The following is a 16806-nucleotide window of genomic DNA, read 5'->3' as shown; positions in this document are numbered from 1 at the left end:
AATACCTCCATCTGGGATAATAATACTGTATTAACTGATTCCCACAGTTGGATATTTAGTCCAATGCGCCACCTACTGGCTGGCTGCATTAATACTCCTGGTACACAACAGAGGATTTACTACATATATATATATATATATATATATATATACAGCAGTATGCTCATTTATTGTACTTTTTACTGTCGTCCAGTACAGCAGTACACTCATTTATTGTACTTTTACTGTGGTCCAGTACAGCAGTACACTCATTTATTGTACTTTTTACTGTCGTCCAGTACAGCAGTACGCTCTTTTTTGTGTTTGTTTTTGTATTGACATGGTATATTTTATTCTATTTTAATGTAACAGTGAAGAAGAAACATAGAGGTGGATTTCAAACAAATTTTTATTTCACTTCTGTTTTTTTTTTAAAAGAAATCAGCTCAGAAACAGACTGCAGGTGTGTGTTCGTGTGTGTGTGTGTGTGTGTGTGTGTGTGTGTGTGTGTGTGAGTCATTATTAGTTCATGTGTGTGTGTTTTCTAGTATTTTAGGTGTGTGTCAGTAAAGCAACATGCATTCACAAGGCTTCAGATATCTGTCAGTCAGGGGGCGGGGTCAGCAGGGTGATTGACAGGGAGAGGGGCTGGGCTTGTAGGACACTTGCGGCATCATTAAGTGAACACCCGGCCAGGTGGGTGATGTCATCACACACCGACCAATCAGCTGAGAGTATGGACGCATACGACCTGATTAAATTCTGAATGTTGACATCATTGTGTTTATGTGTGTGTGTGTGTGTGTGTGTGTGTGTGTGTGTGTGTGTGTGTGTGTGTATGTGTGTGTGTGTACGATGAGTGTGAGGCAGTGTAACCATGGCAACGGGAGGGAAGGCGATGAGGAAGAAGAGGAGGCTTTCTATTGGTTAATGAGGTTAAGTGAAACGCGGTAGATGGGGATGAATCTCTCAGGGAGGGTCAGAGGTCAGAGGGTTGAGCGACAGCTAAAATGTAAAGGTTCCTCTTCTCTCGTTGCTCATTGGACAGGAAGAAACAGGAAGTGAGGACGAGATTCTGAAACAGAAAGAAAACAAAATGAAGGGGGTTAAATTAAAGTGTGAACATAGAAATGTGTGGTTTGAAATTCAGCCACCTCACCTACTGTGCCGCCAGTTCAGTCTGTTCTCCTCCTGCTTCTGTTTTTGGGTGGTCGACCTGCAGCAGAGACAGAGCAGAGGTCACATGACACCAAACTACACCTCCATACAAATCCAGTCATATGCAAAGCTACACTCCTCCCAGAACAACAACACAGGTGCAAATAATAACATGAATACTGGCTGAAGTCCATGTTTGTCTCTTAAGCGTTCCTTATAAACTGAATATTCAACTTGCAAAACACATTTTACTATCCTGTTAACAAAGCTGACTTTTCTTCTTCTTAAAAGTAACATTTTAAATGTTAAATTAAAGAGAAAACTAATAAAAAAATGTAAACTACAATAACCACTATTTAAATATATAATTACTAAAACTGCATTTAAAAAAGTTAAATTAACATTTTTGAATGAAAATAAGCTACATTTTGTTTTTACTTATATTCAAACTAAATTATTCAAATAAACTCAAATTTTAAAAAGTTTGTAAAAAGAAATATGATGTTGACAACTGGCTAGTTAAATTTAAATTAAAACAAAACTAATACATTTTTTATACATTAATAGATAATTTCACACAGGTGAAACTAACATGAACAATGACTGCACTTCATTTAGATGTGTTTGTCTTTTGAATTTATAAACGGAAGATTTAACACATCTTTCTATCCTGTTGACCAAACTGACTTTTCTAATTGTCTCTTCTGTTTGAACCCTTTAAGAATCGTACATATTTACACCATTTGCTTTGGGAGAAGTATAACTTTGTATCTGCACAATTGTACGACAACAGGAGCGCAGAGATGAAGCCAAAGATGAGCTGAAGCTGAAAGAAACAGCCATGTTAGTCATTGTTGATGTGATGACTAAATCCTGCAACAGGAAACACTTCTACACCCCTAAAAACTAATTCCAACCTGATCTTCATCGTTTCTTGTTTCTAGACTTGTTTCTTTGCTTCCTAGATTCCAAAACACAACTAGCCAAGTGTGATAATCATCAACATTGGGAAATTGATCCGAACTAAACAAACATTAATAGAGTTTGAAAATAGATCAAACAAGTAAACCGGTCTTTCTCTAAAGGGAGCAGTTGTTGTTAGTAAAGTAAAGAAGGGTGTCATCAGCATAATGTCGAACATCAAACGGATTTTCGCAGAAAGAACAATGTTTTTATTTCTGCCAACGACATACCATGCATCTTTCTCCTTCATGCTTTGTTAGTTTTATAAATCTGAGTAGATACCATTATCATACATTGATATTATCAGCTTTCTAGCCATGCTGTATTCCTGCTTAAATATTTGTAATGCAAATAAAAGTCTGGCCATATAAAAGAGCTGTCTAGTCATATCAGTGAGTTACATAATGTTTACTGCTCTGTAAGCCATTATGTTCTTACTATAATAACAACAACAACTACTACTACTACTACTACTACTAATACTACTACTATAGAGAATGTGTCCTGAGTCTGACACATTTCTGGCCGACACATTTTTCCTGGCTTTTCGCAGGGATTGTTTTGGTGATTGTGTATGTGTATGTGTATGTAATTTACTTTTTTCTCTGAGCTAAAAGTCGTAAATTTACGAAAACAAATGTAAAAAAAAAAAAAATGTGGATATTCTCTGAGATTAAAGTTGTAAATTTGCTTGGAAAAACAAAGATATTCTCTGCGATTAAAGTCGTAAATTTGCGGGGAAAAACGTGGATATTTTATGCGATTCAAGTTGTAAATTTACAAAAAAAATTTAATATTCTCTGAGATTAAAGTTTTAAATTTACAAAAACCAAAAAATGTGGATATTCTCAGAGATTACAGTACAAGTAAAATTGAGCCCGCTACAACTTAAAAATCACAATTTGCATTAATGCATTAAAGAAATTAGTGGTGTTAAAACAAATTTGCGTTGACGCGTTATTATCGCGTTAACTTTAACAGCCATAATGTATTTATATATTTTGTATAATTAATCTGAACATGCAACGTAATTCGTATTTAAAATTATTAAATAAATGTAGTTCAGTAAAATGTACAATATTTCCCTCTGAGATATAATAGAACCACAACATTTGTACTGAAGTACACCGATGAGTTATTGTCTGATTACAGTATTTTATAGACTCATTACTTAATATGTTAAGATTTTTTTGGCCAACCACAGACTAAATGTGTGACCGTGCCTTAAAGGATTCTCCCCATCAGAACCGGTTAACTGTACCAGTACCAGTACTTCCACTACTGCTGATGACACACACATCTAAATAACATTAATCAATTCAAATATAATATTTCTTGCAAATGTCAGTGAAACTCCACTGACATCATCTGCAGGAAATATTGTTATTTTATTAATATTATCCCTGTAATGCATTTTAACGTCAGAAAGTCACATCAGGCAACGAGCATCATGCAATGCAATCAGTCCGTCACTCAACCCCTCCCCCACCACCCCCGACCAATCAGACACCTCCTCAGCCTCTGGTGCCGCCTCCTCCTGTTCTCATCCAATCACCAGAGATTTGTGAAGACAAAAAAATGAAGGTTATCAACACAACACAGATTATAATATGAATTACTGTAATATATATATATATACAGTACATGATGGGACAGAGGCAGAGAATCAATATTAACATAATCAATATTAAGAGGCAGCCATGTTTTGTTTATATTCACTGTTTATGTTTTTATTGATTATTTAAATGTGAAACATTGGAAATTAAAAACTTACAAATTTAAATTAAGTTAAAAAAGTTTAGTTTTTTTAATATGCAGAGTAGTAAATGAGAAGTAACTTTGGGCTGAACAAAGAAAAATGAATGTAAATAAATACATTTCTATTTTAGACTTTGTTTATATTACTAATACCTGCACCAACCACCTCTTAAATACCAGAATAATATTCTGAATTTCTGTTAATGTACCTTAAATACACTTACACTCTAATGAAAACTGCATTTAAATTTATTTATTTTTAATTTAAAGAAGCTATTTTTTTATTTAAGTTTTATTTAAAAATGACAACTGACTGATTAAATTTGATTAAAACAGAATTTATAAAAATTTGAAAGAAAACATTAAAATGTAAACTACAATAACCACTATTTAAATATATAATAACACATTAATAGATGATTTTTCACAGAAATAAAAGCCCACATTAACTCCTGTCTAAGGTAAATAACAGTGTTTTGGGGTCATCACTCACCGTGCTGATGAATCCGCCCGCCACCGCCGCGTTCTCCACGCCCTCCACCGCTGACGTGGCCACCTCATTGGCCCCGGCAACCGCAGTGTCGGCAACGACGTTGGCCTGTTCGTTCGACTTCTGGGCGACTGGACGACAGGAAACAGGAAGAAGACGTAAAGAAATACTGTTTAGCATCGCAGATGTGTTTTCTCATGTCTCAAACACCACCAGCTGTTCTACTGATGTTCTTCTTCTTTCCTTCAATAAAAACTATTAATAACAGAGATGAAAACTGAATAATAAATAATTTCTGGGTTTTTTCGGTGTCGTGGTTAGTTACCTGTGTTCACGCCGGTCACCACTCCCTCCATCGTCTTGTTTCCTTGAGAAGATTAAAAAAAACATGGTTGAATATTGATATTATTTACCTGCAGTGCTGTGAAACAGTCTTATAATTGAAATTCATTTTCACTTCTAATTTCCATTTATAAGAATACTTGATGATATGTTAGTAAGAGTCCTCCCTACAACGGTGTATTCGGGCCATTGTAGGTAAAAAAAATAATAAAAATAACTACAGACCTGGGGAGGGGAGAAATATTCAGAAAAAAACTCAAGATCAAAGTAATATATTTGCGAGAAAAAAACTTGGATGTTCTCTGAGATTAAAGACGTAAATTTACGAAAATTAAATTTGAATATTCTCTGAGATTAAAGTGGTAAATTTGTTAAAAAAAATGGATATTCCCTGAGATTAAAGTAGTAAATTTAAGAAAACTAAACTTGAATATTTTCTGAGATTAAGGTGGCAATTTACGAAAACTAAATTTGAATATTTTCTGAGATTAAAGTGGCAAATTTAAGAGAAAAAAAAGGATGAATCTCTCAGATTAAAGTCGTACATTTAAGAGAAAAAAACCTAGATATTCTCTGAGATTAAAGTCATAAATTTATGATAATAACTTGGAAATTCTCTGATATTAAAGTCGTAAATTTACGGGAAAAAAACATGGTTATTTTCTGAGATTAAAGTTGTAATTTAAGAAAAAAAAATTGGTCATTCTCTGAGATTAAAATCGTAAATAAAAAAAAAAAAACTTGGTTATTCTCTGAAATTAAAGTCGTAAATTTACGAAAAAAACAAACAAAAAAAAATTGGTTATTCTCTGAGATTAAAGTCGTAAATTCACCAAAAAAACAACAACTTTAAAATCCTCTGAGATAAAAGTCTGAAATTTGTGAAAAAATAACTTGGATATTCTCTGAGATTACGATGGTCCTGATACGCCGTCGTATCTCCCTGTTTTATGATCTGCCCTTTTTTTATTTTGCAGTCGATACAAACCCAACACTTCCTGCGAGACGTTTTTTATCAGGAGTAAAACCTCAAATTTACTGTGATTTTTTTAAGGTGAAAAAAACCCGAAACAGATCTGGGTCACATGTGAAGGAAATAAAAATAGCTCTTGTCCACTTTCACCTGACGCCTCAACAAACAAACAAACAACCATCTGTCTGCATCAGTTCTAGTTTCAGTGTGACTCTGGATCTGACCTGGTTTCCTCTGAAGAGACCAACTGAATTATTTATTCATGTCACCTAGTTTAACACAACCAGCAGCATGAAGCCCACGTTAGGATTTTATTCTTACTTCATTTTGTTTTATGTAGATTTCCAATTTGTCCTACTTTTCCAGGCTCTAATTGAGCCAAACAATACCGTCTGTGTCTGTGAGGTTATTATGGATCAGTGCTTAGTGGACTCCAGCTCTCGGCCAGCTTCTTGTTGTTGTTGTTTGGTCCAGATCCAGACTGGGCCTGATGGTTCTCCCAGTGGGCGTCGTGCTGGTCGGACATGTGACGGATCAAACTGAACAGACTCTTTGTCTGCTGCTCACACAACAAACAGCACAGAGACACTCTGTGTGTGGAACGACTGCGGCGGATTCCAACCGAAGCCGATGTTTCTGCTGCACGTTGAGTCAGTTACAGGAAGGCAGCTCACGGTATAACCACATATGATCCATATTTGATGAGGCTGCAGGTTTTATCTCATCTAATGGACGCCGTTTCTTTCTGCCAAGTAGGACTGTGCAACTATAATCAACAATTATTGTGTTTTAACTGTTGGCAAACGTCCTTTAGATGATCTACAATAAGCTGAGTATGAAATGTCCCAAGATGGCGAGGAAATAACACTTTAGATTGAGTTAATAATAGAAAACCTCATTCAAAATTCTATTAACATTTATAACAATTCTAATAAATAAAAATCTGTTTTATCAACACTATATCATGTGGCTCGCTCCGTAAGATTATAAGACTTAATGAAAGAATATAAATAATGTTATTGTTTATTTAATATTTAAAGGGACTATTTCTAACTTTCAGAAATGCTTGTTAACAGCAACACCTGTGGCTGTTAAGTCAACGAAAGTCAGCGTCGGGCTCGTGCTTGCTCGTTCTACATAGACATGAACGAGCATCGCTCAACACAGTGAGCCATGAATCACTGCTGATCCTAGTGTTGGCTTTTCCTGCCTCAGCCTCTGGGGCTGAAGCAGGAAAAGCGGGTTGGTGCCGGGGCTGACACCGGCACCCGGTCGGAGACGGTAACGCTTCTCATTGCGGAGCCCCGTCACTTCACAAGACACAGAAAACCTCTGTTGGTCTGGAGGAGCTGCAGCATTTATTTCTGCACAAACGTCCACTTTCACTAGATATTCTAAGAGCTAAACTAACTCTCCTGCAGTGTGTAGTGAGCGTGCATGAACGTGAGGTGGAGTGAGAATGCGCGCGTTGTGTTAGTGCAGGCAGGCAGAGGAGCGGTCTGAAAAATGTCTGTGGTGAGTTCAGGTGTCTGTAATAACAGCAGGACAGTAGAGTGTCTGTGGTTAGTTCAGGTGTCTGTAATAACAGTAGGACAGTAGAGTGTCTGGATAGTTCAGGTGTCTGTAATAACAGCAGGACAGTAGTGTCTGTGGTTAGTTCAGGTGTCTGTAATAACAGTGGGACAGTAGAGTGTCTGTGGTTAGTTCAGGTGTCTGTAATAACAGTGGGACAGTAGAGTGTCTGTGGTTAGTTCAGGTGTCTGTAATAACAGCGGGACAGTAGAGTGTCTGTGGTTAGTTCAGGTGTCTGTAATAACAGTGGGACAGTAGAGTGTCTGTGGTTAGTTCAGGTGTCTGTAATAACAGCGGGACAGTAGAGTGTCTGTGGTTAGTTCAGGTGTCTGTAATAACAGCGGGACAGTAGAGTGTCTGTGGTTAGTTCAGGTGTCTGTAATAACAGCGGGACAGTAGAGTGTCTGTGGTTAGTTCAGGTGTCTGTAATAACAGCGGGACAGTAGAGTGTCTGTGGTTAGTTCAGGTGTCTGTAATAACAGCGGGACAGTAGAGTGTCTGTGGTTAGTTCAGGTGTCTGTAATAACAGCGGGACAGTAGAGTGTCTGTGGTTAGTTCAGGTGTCTGTAATAACAGCGGGACAGTAGAGTGTCTGTGGTTAGTTCAGGTGTCTGTAATAACAGCGGGACAGTAGAGTGTCTGTGGTTAGTTCAGGTGTCTGTAATAACAGCGGGACAGTAGAGTGTCTGTGGTTAGTTCAGGTGTCTGTAATAACAGCGGGACAGTAGAGTGTCTGTGGTTAGTTCAGGTGTCTGTAATAACAGCGGGACAGTAGAGTGTCTGTGGTTAGTTCAGGTGTCTGTAATAACAGCGGGACAGTAGAGTGTCTGTGGTTAGTTCAGGTGTCTGTAATAACAGCGGGACAGTAGAGTGTCTGTGGTTAGTTCAGGTGTCTGTAATAACAGCGGGACAGTAGAGTGTCTGTGGTTAGTTCAGGTGTCTGTAATAACAGCGGGACAGTAGAGTGTCTGTGGTTAGTTCAGGTGTCTGTAATAACAGCGGGACAGTAGAGTGTCTGTGGTTAGTTCAGGTGTCTGTAATAACAGCGGGACAGTAGAGTGTCTGTGGTTAGTTCAGGTGTCTGTAATAACAGCGGGACAGTAGAGTGTCTGTGGTTAGTTCAGGTGTCTGTAATAACAGCGGGACAGTAGAGTGTCTGTGGTTAGTTCAGGTGTCTGTAATAACAGCGGGACAGTAGAGTGTCTGTGGTTAGTTCAGGTGTCTGTAATAACAGCGGGACAGTAGAGTGTCTGTGGTTAGTTCAGGTGTCTGTAATAACAGCGGGACAGTAGAGTGTCTGTGGTTAGTTCAGGTGTCTGTAATAACAGCGGGACAGTAGAGTGTCTGTGGTTAGTTCAGGTGTCTGTAATAACAGCGGGACAGTAGAGTGTCTGTGGTTAGTTCAGGTGTCTGTAATAACAGCGGGACAGTAGAGTGTCTGTGGTTAGTTCAGGTGTCTGTAATAACAGCGGGACAGTAGAGTGTCTGTGGTTAGTTCAGGTGTCTGTAATAACAGCGGGACAGTAGAGTGTCTGTGGTTAGTTCAGGTGTCTGTAATAGCAGCGGGACAGTAGAGTGTCTGTGGTTAGTTCAGGTGTCTGTAATAACAGTAGGACAGTAGAGTGTCTGTGGTTAGTTCAGGTGTCTGTAATAACAGTAGGACAGTAGAGTGTCTGTGGTTAGTTCAGGTGTCTGTAATAACAGCAGGACAGTAGTGTCTGTGGTTAGTTCAGGTGTCTGTAATAACAGCAGGACAGTAGAGTGTCTGTGGTTAGTTCAGGTGTGTGTAATAACAGCAGGACAGTAGAGTGTCTGTGGTTAGTTCAGGTGTCTGTAATAACAGCAGGACAGTAGTGTCTGTGGTTAGTTCAGGTGTCTGTAATAACAGTAGGACAGTAGAGTGTCTGTGGATAGTTCAGGTGTCTGTTATAACAGCAGGACAGTAGAGTGTCTGTGGTTAGTTCAGGTGTCTGTAATAACAGTAGGACAGTAGAGTGTCTGTGGTTAGTTCAGGTGTGTTATAACAGCAGGACAGTAGAGTGTCTGTGGTTAGTTCAGGTGTCTGTAATAACAGTGGGACAGTAGAGTGTCTGTGGTTAGTTCAGGTGTCTGTAATAACAGCAGGACAGTAGAGAAACACAACAACCACCGCCACAGGGGAGTGTGACATCACTTCCTGTGGACCCAGGTTGTTTTGTCATGTCAACAAAGAATAAACACACACATGCAGATACAGAACATGGTGAAAGGTGTGTTTGTTTCTTCTGTGATAATAATACTTTTACTGTAACAGAGTATATTTACTGTGTAGTATAAGTACTTTTTACTGTAACAGAGTATTTTCATAGTGTGATATTTGTGTTTCTATTCTTTATTTTGTGTTGTGTTCAGGTAACAGCAGGTCATGTTGTGTTTTCCTGTTTGGCCTCATGATGGCGCCGTCGATGCCGCGGCCTGCTGTCAACACGCCAACAACGAGCTAACAGCACTTCCTGAAGCTGACGGAACTCCACCCCTCCATCTCTTCCTGTCCTCCACCCATCTCTCCTTCATTTTCCACCACAGATCAGAAATTTTAACATGCATTTATTGTGAAAAGTATCTTTGTTTCCTGCCATTTCCTCTCTCTTATCCCTCCCCTCATCCCTCCATCTTTCCATCCACCCTTCATCTTCAAATTTAATGCACAATGTCAAGATGAATTGCACTTTTCCTCCACCCGTCTCTCTCTTTTCCTTCTCTCTATGTCTGATTTTAATATTTTAGTATTCAGCTTCTTGTCCTCCACCTATCCCTCCTTTAATCCCTCCATCCATTCTTTTTCATGCCCCATTCCAGCTGAGAATAGACTTAAATTTCTTTGAATTTAATGCACAATGTCATGATGAATTGCACTTTTCCTCCACCCGTCTCTCTCTTTCTTTTACTGATTTTAATATTTTAAGATTCAGCTTCTTGTCCTCCACCCGTCCCTCCTTCATCCATCCCAGTATGTTCTTGAATATCACCAGTCCTCCACCCATCCCTTTTTTAAAAAAAAGACCTAAATTTTTTTTACCTCAAATTCAACCTTTTCTCTTTTATCCTTCTTTCTCCCATCATCTCTCCATCCATCCTTTTTCATCCCTCATTCCTGCTGAAAATAGACTGAAATATCTTTAAATTTACTTCACAATGACATGATGAATTGCACTTTTCCTCCACCCGTCTCTCTCTCTCTTTCTTTTTTTCTGATTTAAATATTTTAAGATTCGGCTTCTTGTCCTCCCTCTATCCCTCCCTCCATCCTTCACTTTCCATCAAAAAACTAACTCACAGATTTGATCATTTCACGTCACATTTAACCTTTTCCAGTTCACCCCTTCATCTCTCCATCATCCCTTCTTCCCCTCACAATGTCACTTTTCCTCCACCACAAAACAAAAATGTTAGTTGTTGAATTTCACTTTCCTTCCATCCATCCATCCATCCATCCATCCATCCATCCGCCCTCTCACCGACGTAGAAGACCCCCTCCTTGGTCTTGGTGGCGGCCTCACCCACGCCGGCCTTCGTCTTCTCGGCGGCGGCCACCACTCCATCCTTCGCCATGGAGAATCCCTTCTTCAGAGCGTCCATGATGCTTCTTCTTCTCTCTTCTTATCTCTTTTTATTCAGTTGTTTTCTCTTCTGTCTCTCTTTCTTCTTCTTCTTCTTCTTCTTCTTCTTCTGCTCTGTCTGCCTCGGTCGTCTCTTCTCTTCTCGTCTGTCAGTGATCTGTTCTTCCAGCTAATGGACCAGTGAGAGAGAGAGGGAGGGAAGGGGTGGAGAGAGGGCACGTGAGAGAGAGAGAGAGGGAGAGAGGGAGGGTGATATATGGAGGCAACATGGGACTCTTGTTGTGCAGTAGAGAGAAAGAGAGAGAGAGAGGGGGGCAGAGATAGACTGGTGAAAAGAGAAAAAGAAGAGACAGAAAAGAAACAAGAAGAAAAGAAGTGAAGAGGAGGAAACAAAACGGGGTTAAAACTGGATTTAACCTGGATTTCATCCATATTGTCTGCCGGGCTTTAGCTATCTTGTAGGATGTTGTGTACTTTATTTTACACGCTACTGCACTAATGCAGTACTGAGACGTACAATGTCTGAAAAATATCTGAAAAATCCCAAATAATATCAGTAAAATATTTTTAATAACAATATCAGGGAAAGTCCACCAAAAATATCTGAAATATATTTGGAAAATATCAGTGAAATTTCTGAAAGATTTCCAAATAGTATCAGTAACATATCTGTAAAATATCCAAAATAATATCAGTAGAATACATTTGAAAAATATCACAAAACTTATACAAAATAATGTCAGTAAAATACACAACAAATATCAGGGAAAGTACCCGAAAAAGATTGGTAAAATAACTGAAAAATGTTGGGAAAATGTCAGTAAAATTTCTGAAGAAAATCAAAAATAGTATCTGTAAGATATCTGATAGATATCTTTACCAGAATGGGCAAATTGAGCAAATTGAGCAATTGTGCAATTCACCGTTTTCCAGCAGAGAACCACGGCCTCAGACTTGGAGGTACTGACTCTCATCCCGTTTCACACTCGGTTGCAAATCGCCCCAGTGCGCGCTGAAGGTCAAAGTCTGATGAACCTTATTTCATTACAATAAATGATTAGTTCTGTGTTATTATAAAAATATAGATGCATTTCTAGGGAGGTTCAGTGAGCCGCTTGAACCAACGCAGACTCCACCGGTGCTATTTTCATTCTTTAAAAGTCACCAGAACGCAGGAAACAAAGTCTCTGAAACTCAGATTTTTCTGGGGATTGAATCACACGTATCAAATAAATCAAGGACCGCCTGATAAAGGATTTAAAAACGGTACTATATACGCCTGCCGCATAGCTGATGCGGCAGGCGTATTGATCAGTGATCAATACAAAGTCAGCTGAATTGGTGATGACCACTCAAATGGCCGCCGAGGGTGGAGGACATCAGAAACCTGGATGTGACTCAGCACATCACACACACACACACACACTCCCAGACACACCCTTGGCTGCATCAAACCCTCATTCTCTGATTGGCTAACAGCCGGCGCCGGTCTATTTTTAGACCCCATTTCATTTCTTTTTTTTTCCAGGATGGATGAGGAGGAGACGAGGAGGAGGGGGCGATCCGCAGCAACATTATGGGCTGCTGTGGGTTACTGTGGCGATGAGAGCCTCAAACGGCATTGATCAATACTGACCATCAGACTTGCACACACGCACACACTTATTGATGAGTTGTGTCATTGATCCATGTGAGGAAATGCTGTTTTATTCCTCTTTAAGAATGTCAGTGTGAAGTTTTTGATGGTTGCTATACCATAGACATACAGTATATACATAGACATACAGTATATACATAGACATACAGTATATACATAGACATATATACGTAGACACCGCATTGACTCTGTCAACGTGGGCGCCATATTGGACCTGGCAAGACTGGCCTGTAACCCTATACAAGTGAACGGGGGAGCTGCCGTTTTTCTGGAAAAAAAGCACTATAACGTCTACATTTCTCAACCGATTTCAACGACTCGTTGTTGTATTAAAGGGTTTATGATCTACGAGGAGTAACGTTAAGTTAACGTTACGATTTTTTTTTCTTTTCCCCAAAGATTTTGGTGAAAAACTGTTAAATACGTTAACATCACTGCTTTCGGTTCAAGGATCACCGGTCTGTCCTTCGATATGGTGGGATTCAATCAATTATTAGGTAATTATGAAAAACTTAGTACTCATATCACATTTTCCTTTAAGCATTTCTCACATTATCAACGGTTCACACTCGTCTCCTGAGCGTCCAGCAGCGATTATAGCTCAACTATCCAGATTCTAAGTAACTGGAGACAAAACTTTATTTTGTCTACTCCTCGTAGATCATAAACCCTTTAATATAATAACGACTCGTTGAAATCGCTTGAGAAATGTAGACGTTATTGTGCTTTTTATCCAGAAAAACAGCCCCGTTCACTTGTATAGGGTTACAGGCCAGTCTTGCCCTGTCCAATACGGCGCCCACGTTGACGTATCACCGCAACGGGGTGAAGCGTCCCGTTTGAATTGCTCCATGAATCACACAAATCTAGAAAGTCTCAGTTTGTCGTAGCATCATTTCGTTTTGTGTGAAACCGCTCAGTGAACTACATCTCTCGTCGTCACCACTAGCTAGCTAGCTAACTTAGCTATGTTCCAGTCACAGATGAAACGTTATCTGTCCTGATGTGTTTTATCAAGCGACTCCTGATCTTTTTATCAGTCGGGAAGAGAAAGAACGAGCGAGACCTGTTGCTGGTGTGAGTTCATCCCAGTAGGAAACAACCGGGCATCGTAGCTTCAGAGAGAGAGACATCACTACCACACTTTTGGGTGTGTCGTCTTTCTAATGACGTATTTTCACAGTCTGATACTTCAACAGTTTTACAACAAACTTTCTCGACTTGCAAAATTATGTTTTAAATTGACCAACATCATATGTGTGATTAATGGAGCAATTCAAACGGGATCAAAAAATAATTTATGTCTCTCCGTTGACTACCGTTCATATTTTTTTCAAAATAAGGTCCTATAGTGGTCCACCAGAAGGGGCGGGACTTCACCTCTCTATATTAAGAATAAAAGGAAAACATTGGAAACATCTGATGGATATTTAGATGATTTCGTAGTTTGACTCCTGAAGTCAAAGAAATTTCAGAAGCTGCACTAGAGGTGAAATTATGAGTATTTTTGATTATTAGTCCTCAAAAAAGAGTCAAATGGAAATGATCTGCCAGCTTGGGTGTCATTATTATACTGTAATAAAACTGTTTCAAAAACATACACCACAAACAGATTCTGAACTAACAAACAGAAAATGAACAAACAGTCCAGTCGGAGCTGAGTGTCTAAACAGCCACACGGCTAAAAACCTACGTGTCTGGTGACGGTCGACCCTTTGGAGTTGACTTGTTGCTGGGTTTGCAGAAACATTCATGCCATGGCATGTGAGAAACTAACACACACACACCACCACCCTCGTTAAAACGCTGCAACTATCAATTAGCAGGCAGGTGTGGGATTCCTCACACAGGTGATTTGGATCGAGTTGTACAGTCCTGAGATCCTCCGAGAACTGGACTCAAAAACACTTCCACCGTCCACCGTCTGATACGACTGTTCATCCAACGCCTTCAGCTTTAATTCTTTTAGAAAACCTTTAACTCTCACACATTTTACAGGATGGTACTCACAATTTTGTGATTAACTGTGATCATGAAGTTCAATATTAGTGTTTATGATGTCTCCATAAAATCATTCTATCACATTTTGTAAAAAGTAAATGGACGCTCCAGTGAAAAATAGACAAGTTGAACAGTTATTCCAAGTCTCAGTCTTAGACTGAGTGTCCATATAGAGCGCTCCAGAGATGACGTATTTCTGTAGTCCAACAGGAAGTGATCATCTGACAGCCAATGGGATTGTTCCATTGGGTTTTGGATTATTGCAGAAAATAAGCTCTGTGGTAAACACACGTTTATGATACTGACACGTTCTGTTTATCAAGATAATCTTCACAAATGACATTAGGCCATAAACAGACTACACCACGGTCACATGAGCGCGAGTAAACACCACAAGGCTGTAAAGGAGGACGAGTCGGCGTGATGACGTTTAGTCGTCTCATTTAGACACTTGTTAGCAACCGCCTTTTTTAAGACATATATCCACCTTATTCCCAGCCCCCATGATGCCTTGCGTGAATTATGGGCGTAACTGCCGACGCATTGTGTCACTGAACCTGAAACGTTTCCCATGGTAAAGGTGCGCTAATCGTCTCTCCAAGAACCTGATCATAGCTCTGCTTTCTTCTATGGAGGGATGGGAGGACGACCTGAAGAAGTAGCTTCAGATAACGTACACTAGCATATTTAGCTACTTCATTGACTCCGTTGCTACAGACGGTGAAGCGATGAACAATCTGAGGCAGATCAGTACTTCCACAGTAACAAAGTTTTGTTTTTTTCTACACACAGATAATCGTACTTAAATTATTTTTAGTCTAATGCTGCCTTGCACTCCGTGCCATAAACCGCTTTACATTTTAAACTGTACAGAAAATAGTAAAGTAACTGGCTGTCATTAAACAGAAGCTAGAAATGCTGTGTCCTCCCTTCACACCTTCTCCTGGCTCTGCTGTCAGTCCTTTTAAGGACCCGACGTCTCTTCTCCGCTGCTCTTTCGTAGCCAAAACTACAAAGTAGAATACAGGTTTTCCTCCGTTGGCTTTTTGTCCACTAAATGAAATGAGCGCGCATAACGTTAAAGGGTTTATGGTGGTCTCTTCAAGTTTAGGTTCCTCAGCCACATTCTTCTGGGACCTCGTCTGTAGGTCGGCGATGGAAACTGTACCGTTGGTCACAACAACAATCCCTTTTTGTTTTGGGTGCATGTTCAACACACTGTTGTTGAAGCCACTGATTTAGCTTTGTCTGGTTGTTAGCACAGCCGCCAACAGCGCAACAAGTATCAGAGCTCTGCAGGGACATTTTAGAAAATGATAATTTAACGTTAGTTAAATATCTGTTAAAAATAAAGTGTAGGGGAATTACTTTTCAAAAGATGCGCCGTTGGCTGTTAGCCACTATGGTTAGCCTAAAGACTAACTAGCTTACTGCTACTTCGTCTACCTCACAGTAAATTTCGACCAAATTCATTTCTACAGTAACGCCTATTGAATGGGAGCCTCCAACGCTGAATCCAGTTCTCTTTATACATCCATGACAAACAGCATCACCCTGTGACACAGTGACGTAACTTTCCTCTGTGTGTCCTCAAACATTAAATCAGCTGTTATGGAGAAAAAGCCTGTCGTGTTTGGGCCATTGTGTTGAAGCAGATTTTCCACTGTATTATCCTCCTTTTCATCTGAATTAAAGACTCCATTGTCTGCTGACAGACACACAGTGGTTGTATAACAGCAGCCTGCACACACTGAGCTGTTGTCTGTAACTCAGCTGAAGGCAGCAGATCACAGCTCTATGAAAGTCAAAGCAGTAAAGCTATTGTGAGGGGTTTTGGCTTACTTAATTACTGCTAAATTACCGCAACTTAATCATCATCGTCATCGCAGCGCACAACTTTTGGTTGCTTGGTAACAGCAAGGCGCGACAGGAGCGCAACCTGCCAAGCACATCGGATAAAAGGATGAAAGCGGCACGTTTTTAGACTCCTCCTCATCCAACAAAGTTATCCCACCTTTCAAAACAATGCGCCATTTAGCCAACCGCTAATTTACGGAGGACTTTACACCTACTATGGGCTAGGTGTAAGATTTAAGTTGTAACTTATGTCTACGTTGGAACTATTTCAGCTGGTGCAACTATAAAAATGTTAATAGCTCGGGAACTCTGACTTACGTTAGACATAACGTTCAAACTATGATTGAACTTAAGCATAGCCAGCCCGTTCTCATTCCCAGGGCGTCAAATACCGACGATTTGTCACAGCTGTTGGCGTTGAATACCGACGCATAAGGCACCCTTTAGCGGCGGTATG

The 16806-nt window shown here is 39.7% G+C and overlaps 1 protein-coding gene across 3 annotated transcripts; it reads right to left on the bottom strand.

The window, feature by feature from the left end:
• Positions 1-372: 372 nt before the first annotated feature.
• Positions 373-11145, bottom strand: sncga (synuclein, gamma a). Of its 3 annotated transcripts, none has more exons than XM_074647300.1 (6): positions 10733-11145; positions 4674-4715; positions 4352-4479; positions 3611-3634; positions 1139-1195; positions 373-1054 (listed from the first exon to the last, which is right to left on the bottom strand). In XM_074647300.1, the coding sequence occupies exons 1-5, from the start codon at positions 10851-10853 to the stop codon at positions 1139-1141; spliced, it is 372 nt and encodes a 123-aa protein (XP_074503401.1). In that variant the 5' UTR covers positions 10854-11145; the 3' UTR covers positions 373-1054. The 3 variants fall into 3 exon arrangements, with proteins under 3 accessions (XP_074503401.1, XP_074503400.1, XP_074503402.1); XM_074647299.1 differs by having other exon boundaries at positions 3611-3637; positions 10733-11142; XM_074647301.1 differs by lacking the exon at positions 3611-3634 and having other exon boundaries at positions 10733-11116.
• Positions 11146-16806: the final 5661 nt, after the last annotated feature.

Source organism: Sebastes fasciatus, chromosome 9 (assembly GCF_043250625.1).
Source record: "Sebastes fasciatus isolate fSebFas1 chromosome 9, fSebFas1.pri, whole genome shotgun sequence".
Lineage (NCBI taxonomy): Eukaryota > Metazoa > Chordata > Actinopteri > Perciformes > Sebastidae > Sebastes > Sebastes fasciatus.
Note: the sequence above shows the minus strand (reverse complement) of the source record. Positions and strands in the feature narration are given on the sequence as shown.